The sequence below is a fragment of the Sebastes umbrosus genome, chromosome 2 (assembly GCF_015220745.1).
Source record: "Sebastes umbrosus isolate fSebUmb1 chromosome 2, fSebUmb1.pri, whole genome shotgun sequence".
In the NCBI taxonomy this organism is placed as follows: domain Eukaryota; kingdom Metazoa; phylum Chordata; class Actinopteri; order Perciformes; family Sebastidae; genus Sebastes; species Sebastes umbrosus.
The window spans coordinates 510,586-524,298 of record NC_051270.1 but is presented as its reverse complement, the minus strand read 5'-3'; the positions used below and the strand labels follow the sequence as shown (position 1 = coordinate 524,298).

General features: G+C 43.7%; 1 protein-coding gene across 1 annotated transcript in view; it reads right to left on the bottom strand.

The window, feature by feature from the left end:
* Positions 1-12,962, bottom strand: part of LOC119502680 (serine/threonine-protein kinase BRSK2-like) — a 136,211-nt gene extending 123,249 nt beyond the window's left edge. The window contains 1 exon segment of the mRNA XM_037793755.1: positions 12,351-12,962. Coding sequence (XP_037649683.1) covers positions 12,351-12,438 — 88 coding nt within the window. The 5' untranslated portion in view covers positions 12,439-12,962.
* Between the last annotated feature and the right edge of the window lie 751 nt (positions 12,963-13,713).

Sequence of the window (13,713 nt, the reverse complement as noted above, 5' to 3'; positions counted from 1 at the left end):
AGCAGAGTGACGTGAATAAAAGGTCCTCCTAGGGCGGTGGAGCAATACTCTAAACTCAAACAGATATTCAAATATATTCTTTTATCCTCGCTGTGGCTTCTCTCAATACATCTGTATCTTTAACAGCAATACAAGTAGTTTAAAGCAGATCACACTAGTGTTGCAAGCAGCGACTGAAATTAACTTATTTAACTTCCTGTCACTGTGACAGAGAAGTACTTTTTTTCGTCGGCTACTCAGTAATTTTATCGGCCACTTTTGAAATCTCTGCGCTAAATGAAGGAATAACATTTTAGATCTGATGTCATTTAATGTTTGATATATTTTACATCAAAAACATTATATAGACGGTAAATTACAGTGTTTGAATTACACCGTGGAGGGAGGTTAGTGTCCACAGTACTGTACTGTTCTCTTTATTGTCATCTATAGGTGTCATTTGCATAAAAACATAATTTAAATAATTGGGATTATTTAAATATTTGCTTTGATTAAAAAAGTTAAACAGGTCATAATTCTCTCTCTAATATCTATTTTATATTGATGTGAAAACATCTCCTTCAAACAACTGGATTTATTCAAGTTTCTCACCAAAAACTACATTTTAAGAGATTATTTTTGAACACATCATGATAACGAAGTAAACTTTGAACGCCTCATAACAATAACTCAATGGCACCCCCGTTAACGTTGGTATCTCCAGTATTTATCCAGTCAGGACTGTGCTGCTAACGGCTGCTAACAGCTAACGTTACTAACTCTCCTCCTGCTGATTTCAACACAGGTTTGTTGTTCACAGTGTCGCTTTATCAGAAGAAACAGGATACGCCCCCTCAGGTTTAGTAGCACCATGCTGTTGAGCGCTTTTTTTCTCTTCACCGTGTCTCCGGTCCAAAACAAACTGAAACACGATACAGCGTGCGTATGCGTCATTGTGCAGCGTAACTGTGGGAAAGCATCAATAAGAGGAGTCGATGGTCAGGGAGGCATGAGATGAATTACGGTTCTCTGTTCCATTTCTAACGTTTTCCCTGTCTGCCAAAATGGCGGATGTCCTGATGATTTCACCCGCCACTGCCAACAATTTACCCACATTTGGCGGGTGACGGGTGACGGGTGACGGGTGACGGGTGACGGGTGACGGGTGACGGGTGACGGATGCTAATTTCAGACCCTGGCTGTACGGTATTCCGATACTAGAAAGGTATCGTGACACCCTGCCGTTAAAAACGGTACGATACCCCGTTTTATTAGTACCGATACTTTAAGAATGACGTGTTTTAATACAATCAGAAATACTTTATTGATCCCCAGGGGAAACTACAGTTGTACAGTTATAGAATAAAAATATATATAAGCATAGATAAGTTATAAGAAAAATAGAAATAAGAATAGAAATGAAATGTAAATATTATCAAAAATAAATGCAAATATAAAATGAACTATCAAAGAAATCACATAAACTTAAGTACAGGGTAGGGATGTGAAGTGGAGGAAATCTTCCCACCGGTTAATAAACTTGTGACAACACCGGTGTTACCGATTACACCGGACATTTTACTAGAAAAGATGACGGTTGATATGTGTAGCACGCTGACTCTGATCTTTACCATCGGGTAGCTTCCGCTGCGAGGCCTGCAGGTTTCCACTTGGTGCCGCTGCGCCGTGCACACCGGCTGCGACCACTCCGTCCTCCTCACGGTGATTACCTCATTAACATTATGGTTCCCTGATAGCGTTGGATTTAAATCTGAAATATTTCCAAATAGGCGCGTTTGCTTTTCGCTTCGACACCAAATCCTTCTCCATACCTCGGCCTGTCAACTCTCTCTCGTCCCGTGTGCCAAATACGACTCCTGCTGCTCTGAGCTGAGATGCATTCACGGTCAGTTTCAAGCGTCTGTCGTCCGACTAGAGATTGACAACCTGCCGCATGACAACGAAATGGGTTTTATTTCTGTAAAAAAAGCAAAGCGACGATGGGTACGTAATGTAATCGGTGTGTGCCCGACCACCGTGTGACACCGACTACCGCGACAAGCCTATCAGATTACTGCATACCATTTAATTTTTTTAATGAATACATTTTAATATTTTGAATTAATAAAAATATTTAAGTTCTGTCATATTATTATTCCATTACTTCCTGAGGTATCGGTATCGAGATATTTAGGCAGCGTATCGTATGAAAGTCAGAGTTTTTGTATCTCACAGCTGTATTTCTGTATTTCTTTGATTCTTTCCACGATGACGACACCACAACCTGACACTGACTCTCCGTCTCTCTTCTTCCTGCTGAATGTGGAAGCATCTGTGTTCCAGCGGTGGTATATTAGACTGAATGTGTCCTGTGAGGAGGAGCTGTGGATAATCTGGCAGACAGAGAGGCTTCAGCAGCTCCAGCTCCACTAGATGAGAATCGTGCCTCCTTCCAGTAATGAGTCATTGAAGCGGCGGGGACTCAGAGATAGTGCTGAGCTTTAGCCTCACAGAGAGGACGGGGGGGGGGGGGGGGGCGATGTAAAGAAAACATGAGAGCGATGGAGATGCAGAGATGGGGGGTAGCTCCTCACTCATTGTTTAATGGATCAGGCGAAACCCCCCCCCAGGCTGAGCAGAGGGGCCGTGGAGAGCGAGCGTACCTCCAACCCGCCACAGAAGAGAGCATTCCTCCGGTTGCCATGGTAACCGAGCCCTCAGCTGGGAAGGCGAGCGAGCGAGGAGGGAGGGGAGGGATGGAGGGAAGCCGAAGGGATGTACTGTATAGAAAAAGAGGGGTGGGGGGTAGAGAGAGAGAAAGGAGTGGGGGTGTTTTGACACCAGCCATAATTTGGATTATCCCCCCTCCTGTCTGCAGAGGAAAACCTCCCAGTAGTCTACCAGCAGTATCTCCTCCCCCCCCTCCTTCCTGTTACAGAGCGCCCTCACTGCAGCTACTCAGCTTCTGAATGTTGCTGGAGAAGATGCACCGCCAGGTAGGAGGAAAAACACCTCAGAAAGACAATCAGCTCGTTAATAATCAGCTCCTTCCTGGTGAAATACTTCCCTCATTCCTCCCAAAACGGCTCACTGAAATCCACCGAAACACACAGAAATATATAAAAGGATCATTCAAACCCTGCAGCTATGGTGGGCTGGGACGATACAGCCTGATTCAATACTATCACACTCATCATCAGACACTTCTAGGGACTTTTACTTTGTAAAATCTCTAAATGAATCCAGTAAAAATGTTTGATTTTCAGCATGTATATAGTCAGAGACGTCCTGAAGTCAAATATATCAATTATTTATTATCCAGCAACCCAGAAATCAAAGAATAAAGACATTTCCCTCACAGATTAGTGGGATCTTCTTTTTAATTTATAATGTTTTATACTTCTGGTGAATATAATCCATCAATTTTATTTCCATAGATATATTTAGTATCTACAGTTCCCTTTGTTAACACCTTATTTTGAAAAGTGGACGTAGTCCCACGTGTCTACTTCCTCTAACTTCTCCAAGGTGGTCTCTAGCTCTCCCGTCAGCTCCGTTCTCTTTATCCATCCATGGTCAGCTCCATCGGGGCCGTTTCAATGCAGAGAACACAAACGTCAGTATCTGGGTGCTCTACAGTCGTAGCGTCGGCCCATTTGACCACGGAGACGAGAGCGACGGCCGGCTCCACCGCCACGTTACCGCCATACCATAACGTTACCGCCATACCATAACGTCACCGCCATACCATAACGTCACCACCATACCATAACGTTACCGCCATACCATAATGTCACCGCCATACCATAACGTTACCGCCATACCATAACATTACCTCCATACCATAACGTTACCTCCATACCATAACGTTACCTCCATAACATAACGTTACCACCATACCATAACGTTACCTCCATACCATAACGTTACCGCCATACCATAACATTACCTCCATACCATAACGTTACCTCCATACCATAACGTTACCTCCATACCATAACGTTACCACCATACCATAACGTTACCTCCATACCATAACGTTACCTCCATAACATAACGTTACCACCATACCATAACGTTACCTCCATACCATAACGTTACCTCCATACCATAACGTTACCTCCATAACATAACGTTACCTCCATACCATAACGTTACCTCCATACCATAACGTTACCTCCATAACATAACGTTACCACCATACCATAACGTTACCTCCATACCATAACGTTACCTCCATAACATAACGTTACCTCCATACCATAACGTTACCTCCATACCATAACGTTACCTGCTAACTTTTCCGGACTTTTTTCAGCCTTTTTTTTGGAGATATTTCAGATATTTTCAGACTTTTATTCGGACATACAGTATATCAGCCTCTTTGTTTTACATATTTCGGACATACTTTGGCATTTTTTCGGCATTTTTTAAAAGAATTTTCAAACATATTTCAGCTTTTTTCAGCCTTTTTTTCGGAAATATTTCAGACATTTTTCAGATTTTAATTCAGACATATAACTGCCCTTTTTCTGACATATTTCAGCCTTTTTGTGACATTTTTTGGGCCATATTTCGGACATACTTTGGCGTTTTTTCTGACCTTTTTTAGAAGTTAGCATGCAGCTTCAGCTCTGCTCTGTCTAGCTCTGCTTTTCCTGTCAATGTGTGAAACCCAAAGTGTTTCCATCCTTTACTGGATGTGTAGTGTTTACCACGCTGGATTTAACATGGGAGGGTGCAGGTCGTATCCACGACGACCCTCCAACGCTTTAGACTCTCTGAGGTTTGTTTTGGTTGACGGATACGGAACGGATATGACGTGACGTTACTCAGACTACCACAATAAAAGCGGTAACTTCCTTCTACCTCCACAGAGACTCAGATGAAGCAAATAAATCGATTCTGGTATTAAAACATTTATTTCAAAATTGTAATAAAAAATATCCCAATACATACTGCAGGTGAATCGATGTCTTCTAGTAACTAGGGATGAGCGATATTAGACATGTTTCACTGAATTGTTCAGCCGTATACTGTTGCCTATATACGGTCGTATATCACACTGCCGTACCTGCAACATTTCACTCATTATTATGGACACACATCGAAGAGGAAGCTTGTTGAATCACGTTTGTTAATAAAATGTTCAAGCCAGTGAATTTTGTCTAGATATTAAAAAGTGAGCACAACAACAGAGACACTGAAGCTCTCTGTATGCAAATGAGGGGACATAAATATCTTCTGTTGTTGTTGTTTTTACATTTAATGCAGCATAATGAAGCCAAGCAGGTTCAATAAAACACGTTGAAGGCTCAGAAAAAAACATTCACTGGGAATCCTCATAAAACATCCATGCACGTAATGCACACTGCAGACACACACACACACACATATGTGTATATATATATCTATACATATATAGATATATATATATCTATATATGTATATATACAGTATATATCTACATATGTATATGTAGATATATACTGTATATATACATATGCATAGATAGAGTCATGGGAGTGTTACCACCTGCAACCTGCTGATAATGAAGCTGTATTTCAGCCACCTAAAGGCAGCCATCTGCCCACACTACCCCCACCACACACACACACACACACACACACACACTACCCCCACCACACACACACACACACACACACACACACACACACACACACACACACACACTACCCCCACCACACACACACACACACACACAAGCACACACACACACACACACACACACACACACACACACACACACACACACACACACACACACAGCAGTCCTCTATGGAGTCGAGGGACGACGCTCTTTAGGATGTTCCACGTCAATAACATGACACTTTCATTACAACACAACAGGGTCAAACACACACACACACACACACACATTACAGGTTATAGACAGATAAAAATGAATGATGTCATTGTCTTCCCGGCGTGGTTTCCCTCAGAGTCAGAGGAGGATACTCGGAGGATTTCGTGGCTATTGACCTGTTTGAGTTATCCATGTTTCTAAACGCTGTTATTTTATATTTTATTTTATGTTGCAGATCATCATCATCAACCAGCTCTGTCTCCTGAAAATGACGTTCCCACACAACTAAACTGTGTTGTGAATTACGTTTCAATGGAAAAATGAACCTTAAAGGGAGATTAGTCCAGTATTTAATCCTCTTATCAACATGGGAGTGGACAAATATGCTGCTTTATGTAAATGTATGTATATATTTATTATTATAAATCAATGAACAACACAGATCAATGACAGATATTGATCCAGAAACCCTCACAGGTACTGCATTTAGCATCAAACAATATGCTCCAATCATAACATGGCAAACTGCAGCCCAACAGGCAACAACAGCTGTCAGTGTGTCAGTGTGCTGACTTGACTATGACTTGCCCCAAACTGCATGTGATTATCATAAAGTGGGCATGTCTGTAAAGGGGAGACTCGTGGGTACCCATAGAACCCATTTACATTCACTGATCTGGAGGTCAGAGGTCAAGGGACCCCTTTGAACATGGACATGACAGTTTGTCTTTATTTTAGCAATCTTCACTACAAGCTAGCCTGACCTGGTTGGTACCGATGGATTCATCAGGTTTTCTAGTTTCATATGATACCAGTATCTTCACTCCAGCTTTAAAACTGAGCCTCTACAACCTCTGAAAGATCGGCTGGGACTACGTGGTAAACTCTCAGTGTTTGTTATCCTTATCAGCTTTAAATCCAGCAATGGACCAGAGCCAGAGACAAGAGGTGGAGGATGGTTGTCATATCTACACACTCCATGATGATGACCAGCAATCTATGATCCACAAAGTGTGAACAGGTGACGGGCAGATCTTTGGAGTGAAAACACGGCGAGAGGACCAGAGGAGTTAAAGATCGGCGGCTGCAGTCACCAAGTGGCCATTGTCGCAGGAGGAGAGATGAAACCATGACAACCGTCCCCACTGTTGGCCAACACTTAGAAAATGAGAGCTGTATGGAGCCTGGGAAGTATTCAACCCCCCCCCCACACACACATACACACATACACACACACACATACACACATACATGAAGACACACTGAATGATTGTTCAGAGTCAGCGCAGCCTCTCTCCGTTCAGCTGCGACCACCAGACTCACACCATGAAGGCATTGTTCCAGCTGTTAACAGAGACGTGACACAAGAGGTGAACCTCCAGCAGACGGTCAGAACATACAGCTGCAACCGCTCTGCAGCCGCTCTGCAGCCGCTCAGCAACCGCTCTGCAGCCGCTCTGCAGCCGTTCTGCAGCCGCTCTGCAACCGCTCTGCAACCGCTGTGCAGCCGCTCTGCAGCCGCTCTGCAACCGCTCTGCAACCGCTGTGCAGACGTTCTGCAGCCGCTCTGCAGCCGCTCAGCATCGCTTCACTTTAAAGACACAATGCTGTTTTCTTTAATTGCTTTAGTTATTATTAAACCTGAGAGCACCAGGGATGACGTATTTTTGTAGTCCAACAGGAAGTGATCATCTCCCTGGTTCCCTCCACTAACAGGAAGTGATCATCTCTCTGGTTCCCTCCACTAACAGGAAGTGATCATCTCTCTGGTTCCCTCCACTAACAGGAAGTGATCATTCAGCCAGCCTTAACAGAACATTTGGAAACCTCAACACAGCGATTTAACTTTTATTCAAACATTATATTGTGAGCAGAAACTGAAGCTTTCTATCAGCTGGCAGTCCTCTTGACTGTTGGGCTCCTTGATGAATAAAGTGTATAATAAGAAGCAGCTAATCTGGTTCATGTCTGACATCCGAAGAACAAGAAGCATTAGTCCGCTCCCCTCAGAGCTCCACTGTGTTTCACACACATGTAGTAACGGAGAGCGTGGGCCGCTCTACACTAGAGGAGGAGGTTTAATGATATACGGGCTTCCCTGTCTGCCAGCTCAGCTCCAGAGCTTTCGATTCATACCAGCAGCCTCCAACAAGCTGAGTATCGCTCTGCTTTCAGCTTTCACTGCAGGCCGCCTGACCACACCAACACACACCAACACAAAACACACAAACACCAACACACACAACAGGATTTCTTCTTTTCTACACAGATATGCACTTCACCAAAGCTCCACCAACGCTCGCAGATTCAGTCAGCGAGAGAATCAGAGGACGTTAACGGTTGCAGGTCGTTTCTCAGAGACGATGCTGCAGGCGGACGACATGAGCTCCAAACATGAGTCCGGCTACAGCGCTGTGCTTCATTCAGAGACGGATAGTCTGGATTTCCTGCTCAGTAACGTCTCCACCTCAGAAGAACAAAAAGGAAGAAACATGGACGTTCCAAAGTTTTAATCTGCTGTTGCACGTGTCACATTTACTCGCCGACAGCTTCATTTCTTCATTACCGATTGATGTGGTGCAAATTCTTCCCCAGAATCAATTGACCGTTGAGTCTGTAAGACGATGAAATTGCTGAATTTCACTATTTATCGGCCACCGATCGTTATTGTTATACTTAAAATAAAGCGAGAGACAGGAATAAATAGAAACAGGGCGTCCGACGCAAAAGCTCAGCTCAAAACGGCACGTCGCATCGCATCACTCGCTGCCAGTTACAGGGCTCCAGAGTGCGACTAATCACAACCATAAATAAAACATACCGTAAATCAAAATGAAGAAAAATAATGGCCATTTCATTTCATGATAAATGTCATTTATATTTATTTTAGACAGAGAAAGGTGAAGAAACGTGTGGTTATTTCTAAATAATAGTAATAATCCACAATTAAAACCCCGTACTTTAAGTCACTGCATGTTCTACAACACTGTCCTGTAAATATTTCAGAATAAAAGCCTTGTGTTAACAAATGAAGGAATTCTGTCCACAGAAAATAAAATGCTTGAGGGCTTTTATTTTGAAATGAAAGCAGGAAGTGTTGATTTAAAAATAAATCTTTACTTTACTTCATCTCCGTAAAACAACTACAGAAAACACATGACAAACGTCACTAACGTAACAACGGTCTCCTGGTTAAAAGTCCGGTGTTTGTTGGACCCGTCCACCTCCCAGATACGTTTACGTTGCAGTCAGTACAGGATACATGGCGTACAAAAGACACGCGGAAATCAAGAAAGGCGTATTTATTGCACATTAAAAGCCGTGCGCATCATCGTGGCATTTATACGCCTTTTTGTGCGACCTGGCCGGTGTTCTGCACTGCTAATGCTGCTTGGAGAAGCAACAGAAAAGAAGTGGACTGAGTGTGTTTACAGGACAGGAAGTCGTCCTACGAGCGAAGCAGAGTGGTGGATGTGTGGAGACGGACCTCCACTCCTCCTCTGATTCAGCTTCTATAATTAGAACAAATCAAATGATCTGTGTGAGAGCTGAATGCTCACTACTGCAGTTTTATTCCATCTGCTAAATGGAAGTATTGTGTAATTAATACAGCAGCAATATAGGCTGTTACAATCCAACCTAATTGGTTGGTTATGAATTATTCACCCGAGGAGGGAACGGAGCAGCTTCTACCTGCTGCTGCCGGAGGGAGACACCTTGATCCTGTCTGGCTGCGTGTCACCACAGATGGCGGCGAGGCGTCCGAGACCGAGACGAGAAAGTTAAAAAATGTCGGAGGGTCGTCGTGGATACGACCTGCACCCTCCCATGTTGAATCCAGCGTGGTAAACACTACACATCCAGTAAAGGATGGAAACACTTTGGGTTTCACACATTGACAGGAAAAGCAGAGCTAGACAGAGCAGAGCTAAAGCTGCATGCTAACTTCTAAAAAAAAGGCCAAAATATGTCAGAAAATAAGTCAGAACAAAGGCTGAGAAAAGTCAGAAAAAAAAGCTGAAATGTGTCTGAAATTGTTTTTTAAAAAAGGCTGGATTATGTCCGAAAAAAGGCCGAACAAATGCCAAAGTATGTCCGAAATATGGCCCAAAAAAGTCAGAAATATGTCAGAAAGAAGTCCGATATATGTCTGAATAAAAGTCTGAAAAATGACTGAAATATGTCTGAAAAAAGGCGAACAGGAAACGGCGGTAACGTGGCGGTTGAGACGGCCGTCGCTCTCGTCTCTGTGGTCAAATGGGCCGACGCTACAACTGTAGAGCACCCAGATACTGACATTTATGTTAAATAATCAATAATTCCTGCCAATGATCCTGATAGATTTGACTTCAGGACGTCTCTGACTACATACATGCTGAAAATCAAACATTCTTACTGGATTCATTTAGAGATTTTACAAAGTAAAAGTCTCTAGAAGTGATGATGATTCATCTTGTTCTCATGGTTTAGTGGTAAAACAGCAAACCGGAGCTAAAAGGAGAGCAAATATTGGACTACAGAAAAATAGCCTAAAGAACAGCTATGTACACAGCAGAGTAAATTAAAAAGCTACAAAGTGGTTTGACATGTTGGACACCATTTTAAGCCACCGAACGGACCGGACCAACCGGACCGGACTGACCGGACCGGACCGACCGTCCGACCGGCAGCAGAGCTCTGGATTCTCCATCAGAGCACTCTTGTATCTCATGTTCAGGTAAAATAAAATCATTAACAGTATCACCTTATTTCACTCGTCGAGCAGAGAGCTAATAAATATAATGAGGTCACTCCTCTGTCCTGATGTATCCGGTTTTAGGCCCCGTCTACACGTATACAGATATTATTAAAACTGATATTTTCCTCTACGTTTTGGCCTCTCGTCCACATGCAAACTGAGTTTTGGGTCACAAAAACAGATATTTTGATCTTCTCAGGTGCAGATTTTTATAAAAACTTGTGTTTCTTTGTATCTGTGTGGACGTGTTAAACGGAGCGTTTGGGAAACGATGGCGTCCTCTCCTCGTTTCGTGCCCGTTGTTGCTTTGGGTAAATGAGCATTGGACAGAAACAATAACAAAGATGACCGACTACCGGCTCTTTTACTCACTTGTGTTGACATGTAAATATTACGCCGTTACGGAGTCATTTTAGCGTTCGAGTGTGGACGGAGATATTTTGTAAAACGGAGATCGTGTGGACGGATATTTTTTTTTCAACGGAGGCTCTAGGATGCGTATTGGGCTACGGTAAATTCTAACGTTATCATGATGTGTTCAATGTAATCTTGTAGTTTTTGGTGGGAAACTTGAATAAATCCAGATGTTTGAAGGAGATGTTTTCACATCAATATAAAATAGATAATAGAGAGAGAATTATGACCCGTTTAACTTCCTAACAAAAACCAGGACACAAACGGTGATAAAGAAGTGGATGTTGAAGGGAAAATTGAGGGAAAAAATATCTGAGACTTAGTTGAGAATAAAGTCGTAACTTTACCAGAAAAAAATGTCGGGACGCCATTAGTCTCGAGCCTCGACGGTACATATAGTACTGTAGAAAAACGAGTACCGCCACGTCTTCAGAATCTTTGCATCGACTTGGTACCGAAGTATCGGTTCTCGTGACGTCCCTGAAGAGAACCTGGAGCGCTTTGTGTTCACGATGTACCGGTTATAGAGAACTGCAACGCGGACTTGAAGCGTTTCAGAGGTTCTGGAGTGTTCACATGATGCACAAAAAATGCTGACTAATCGCTCGGAGTCCGTTTGGAGGACTGAAAGAGTGAAAACACACTGAAACATCCCCAGAAGAACTGCACAGACTTTTTCCAAAATGACACTTTGGTTTGATTCATTTTTTACAAGCAGCGATTGATAAACATCAACTTGATGTTTCCCATCCCATAATACAGTGACATACAGTAGAGTATATACAGTACAGTGCAGGGCCTATCAGCATCACTGAACATCAGCCAGCCTGCCATCTTTACACCCACCAAGACAGAGAGAGACGCTCCAAAAATGATCTCAGCAGACTGCACCACCAAAACTAATATGCAGAAATGTGTGATGTTGCAGCTGCAGTGAGTGTGCGTGCGTGCGTGTGCGTGTGTGTGTGTGTGTGTGTGTGTGTGTGTGTGACCGGACAGTGCAGCAGCATCACTGCTCTTCTGCAGAGAGCAGCCTCAGCAGATGGACGCAGCTATAACGGAATTAGAGACAAGAAAAAACCTCACAAGGGCCCATTATCAGCGAGCCCTCTCTGCCTGACAACAAGGATTAAAGGCACACTACCACCGTCATCATCACCACCATCATCATCAGCACCACCATCATCACCACCATCATCATCATCACTGTCATCATCATGATGAGGAGAGCAGCAGCAGCTCTCTCTGCATCCACCACAAACATCCGCACTTATCGGGTTTATCCCGCATCGTGCACATCCCCATCATGCAGATGCAACCATGCAACCATCATCATCAGGAGGAGGCAGCATGATGTCAGCAGGTGATGGATGCTGACTGACTCTCACTGACCTGTCTGTCCTTTCCCCAGCGTCTTCTCCAGGCGGTACGGTCCCACATAGTTGGCGTAATGCCCGCTGTCCTTGGCCGACGTTGACATCTTGTTTTTCGTGGTGGTGAAGCGACTCCGCAGTGGAGATTAGAGCGTTAGATCTGCTGGAGCAGCGGAGTGGAGGAGAGAAAAGCGCACAATCCTGCAGCGCGGCGCGGCGCGGTGAGGAGTTCGCCTGGGTCGGTCTGTGTTCCCGTGTGTCTCTCTCTCTCTCTCTCTCTCTCTCTCTCTCTTGGCTCGCTGGTCTCCGCAATATTCGCGTCCCCGTGCGTGCGCGCGTGCGAGGGCTCCGTGTGTGTGTGCGCGTGCAGGCAGGTGCTCGGTGCGCCTCAGACTGCGGGGTTGAATCTGGGCGTCATGCTGCTGAGGAGCGGTGCGGTGCGGTGCGGTGCGCTGCAGCCCCGTCGGGTGTGATCTGGTGATGGGACTCTGCAGACTCTACTGACTCTGCTGCTGCTGATGATGCTGCTGATGATGCTGCTGCTGCGTCAGCAAGCTGTGCACGCTGTGCATGTGAGCGGACACTTCCCGTGGTCCCTTTCAAAATAAAGGCTGTTCACTGCTGCTGCAACGCCTGTGTGTGTGTGTGTGTGTGTGTGTGTGTGTGTGTGTTGACTGACATCAAGTGAAAGGTTCAAATAGAAGTGTTTCTTTTTTTGTTTTCTATTCCTCAATAAGTTTGATGTCACATGCATTGTTTCATTGTCCTTAGCATCAGTCATTCAGTCTCTAATAACACTTTAACACAAATTCATTTTAATGCCACTAATTTCTTTAAACAAATGAACGAAACTTGTAATTTTTTAGGCTGTAGCCGGTTCAGCATGTACGACGGAGTATCAGGGCCACATTGAGGGAAAAAACATCTGAGATTTACAGAATAAAGCTGTAATTTCATGAGAATAAAGTCATACTATTTCAAGAAAAAAAGTGTTGTAATATTACGAGAATTAAGTCATAACTTTACAATAAAAAAAATAATTTCTTCCTCCACAAAAGAGGCACTTTTGGTAAGCGTATTAAACAGTTAACAAATCTCTCTTTGAGGTACATTTGGAACATATAAAAAATGATAAATCGTGATTAAAGCTGCAGTAGGCAGTATATATATTTGGCATCATAGGGCAAAGATTCCATAATAACCTTTCAGCATATTGTAATTGAAGTGTTCTGAGAGATAACTAGACTTCTGCTCCTCATGGCTCTGTTTTCAGGCTTTAGGACATCTAGTCCGTGACGGGAGACTTTGACCAATCACAGGTCATTTCAGAGAGAGAGCGTTCCTATTGGCTGAGCTCCGGTCATGTGACTGGAACTTGGCGT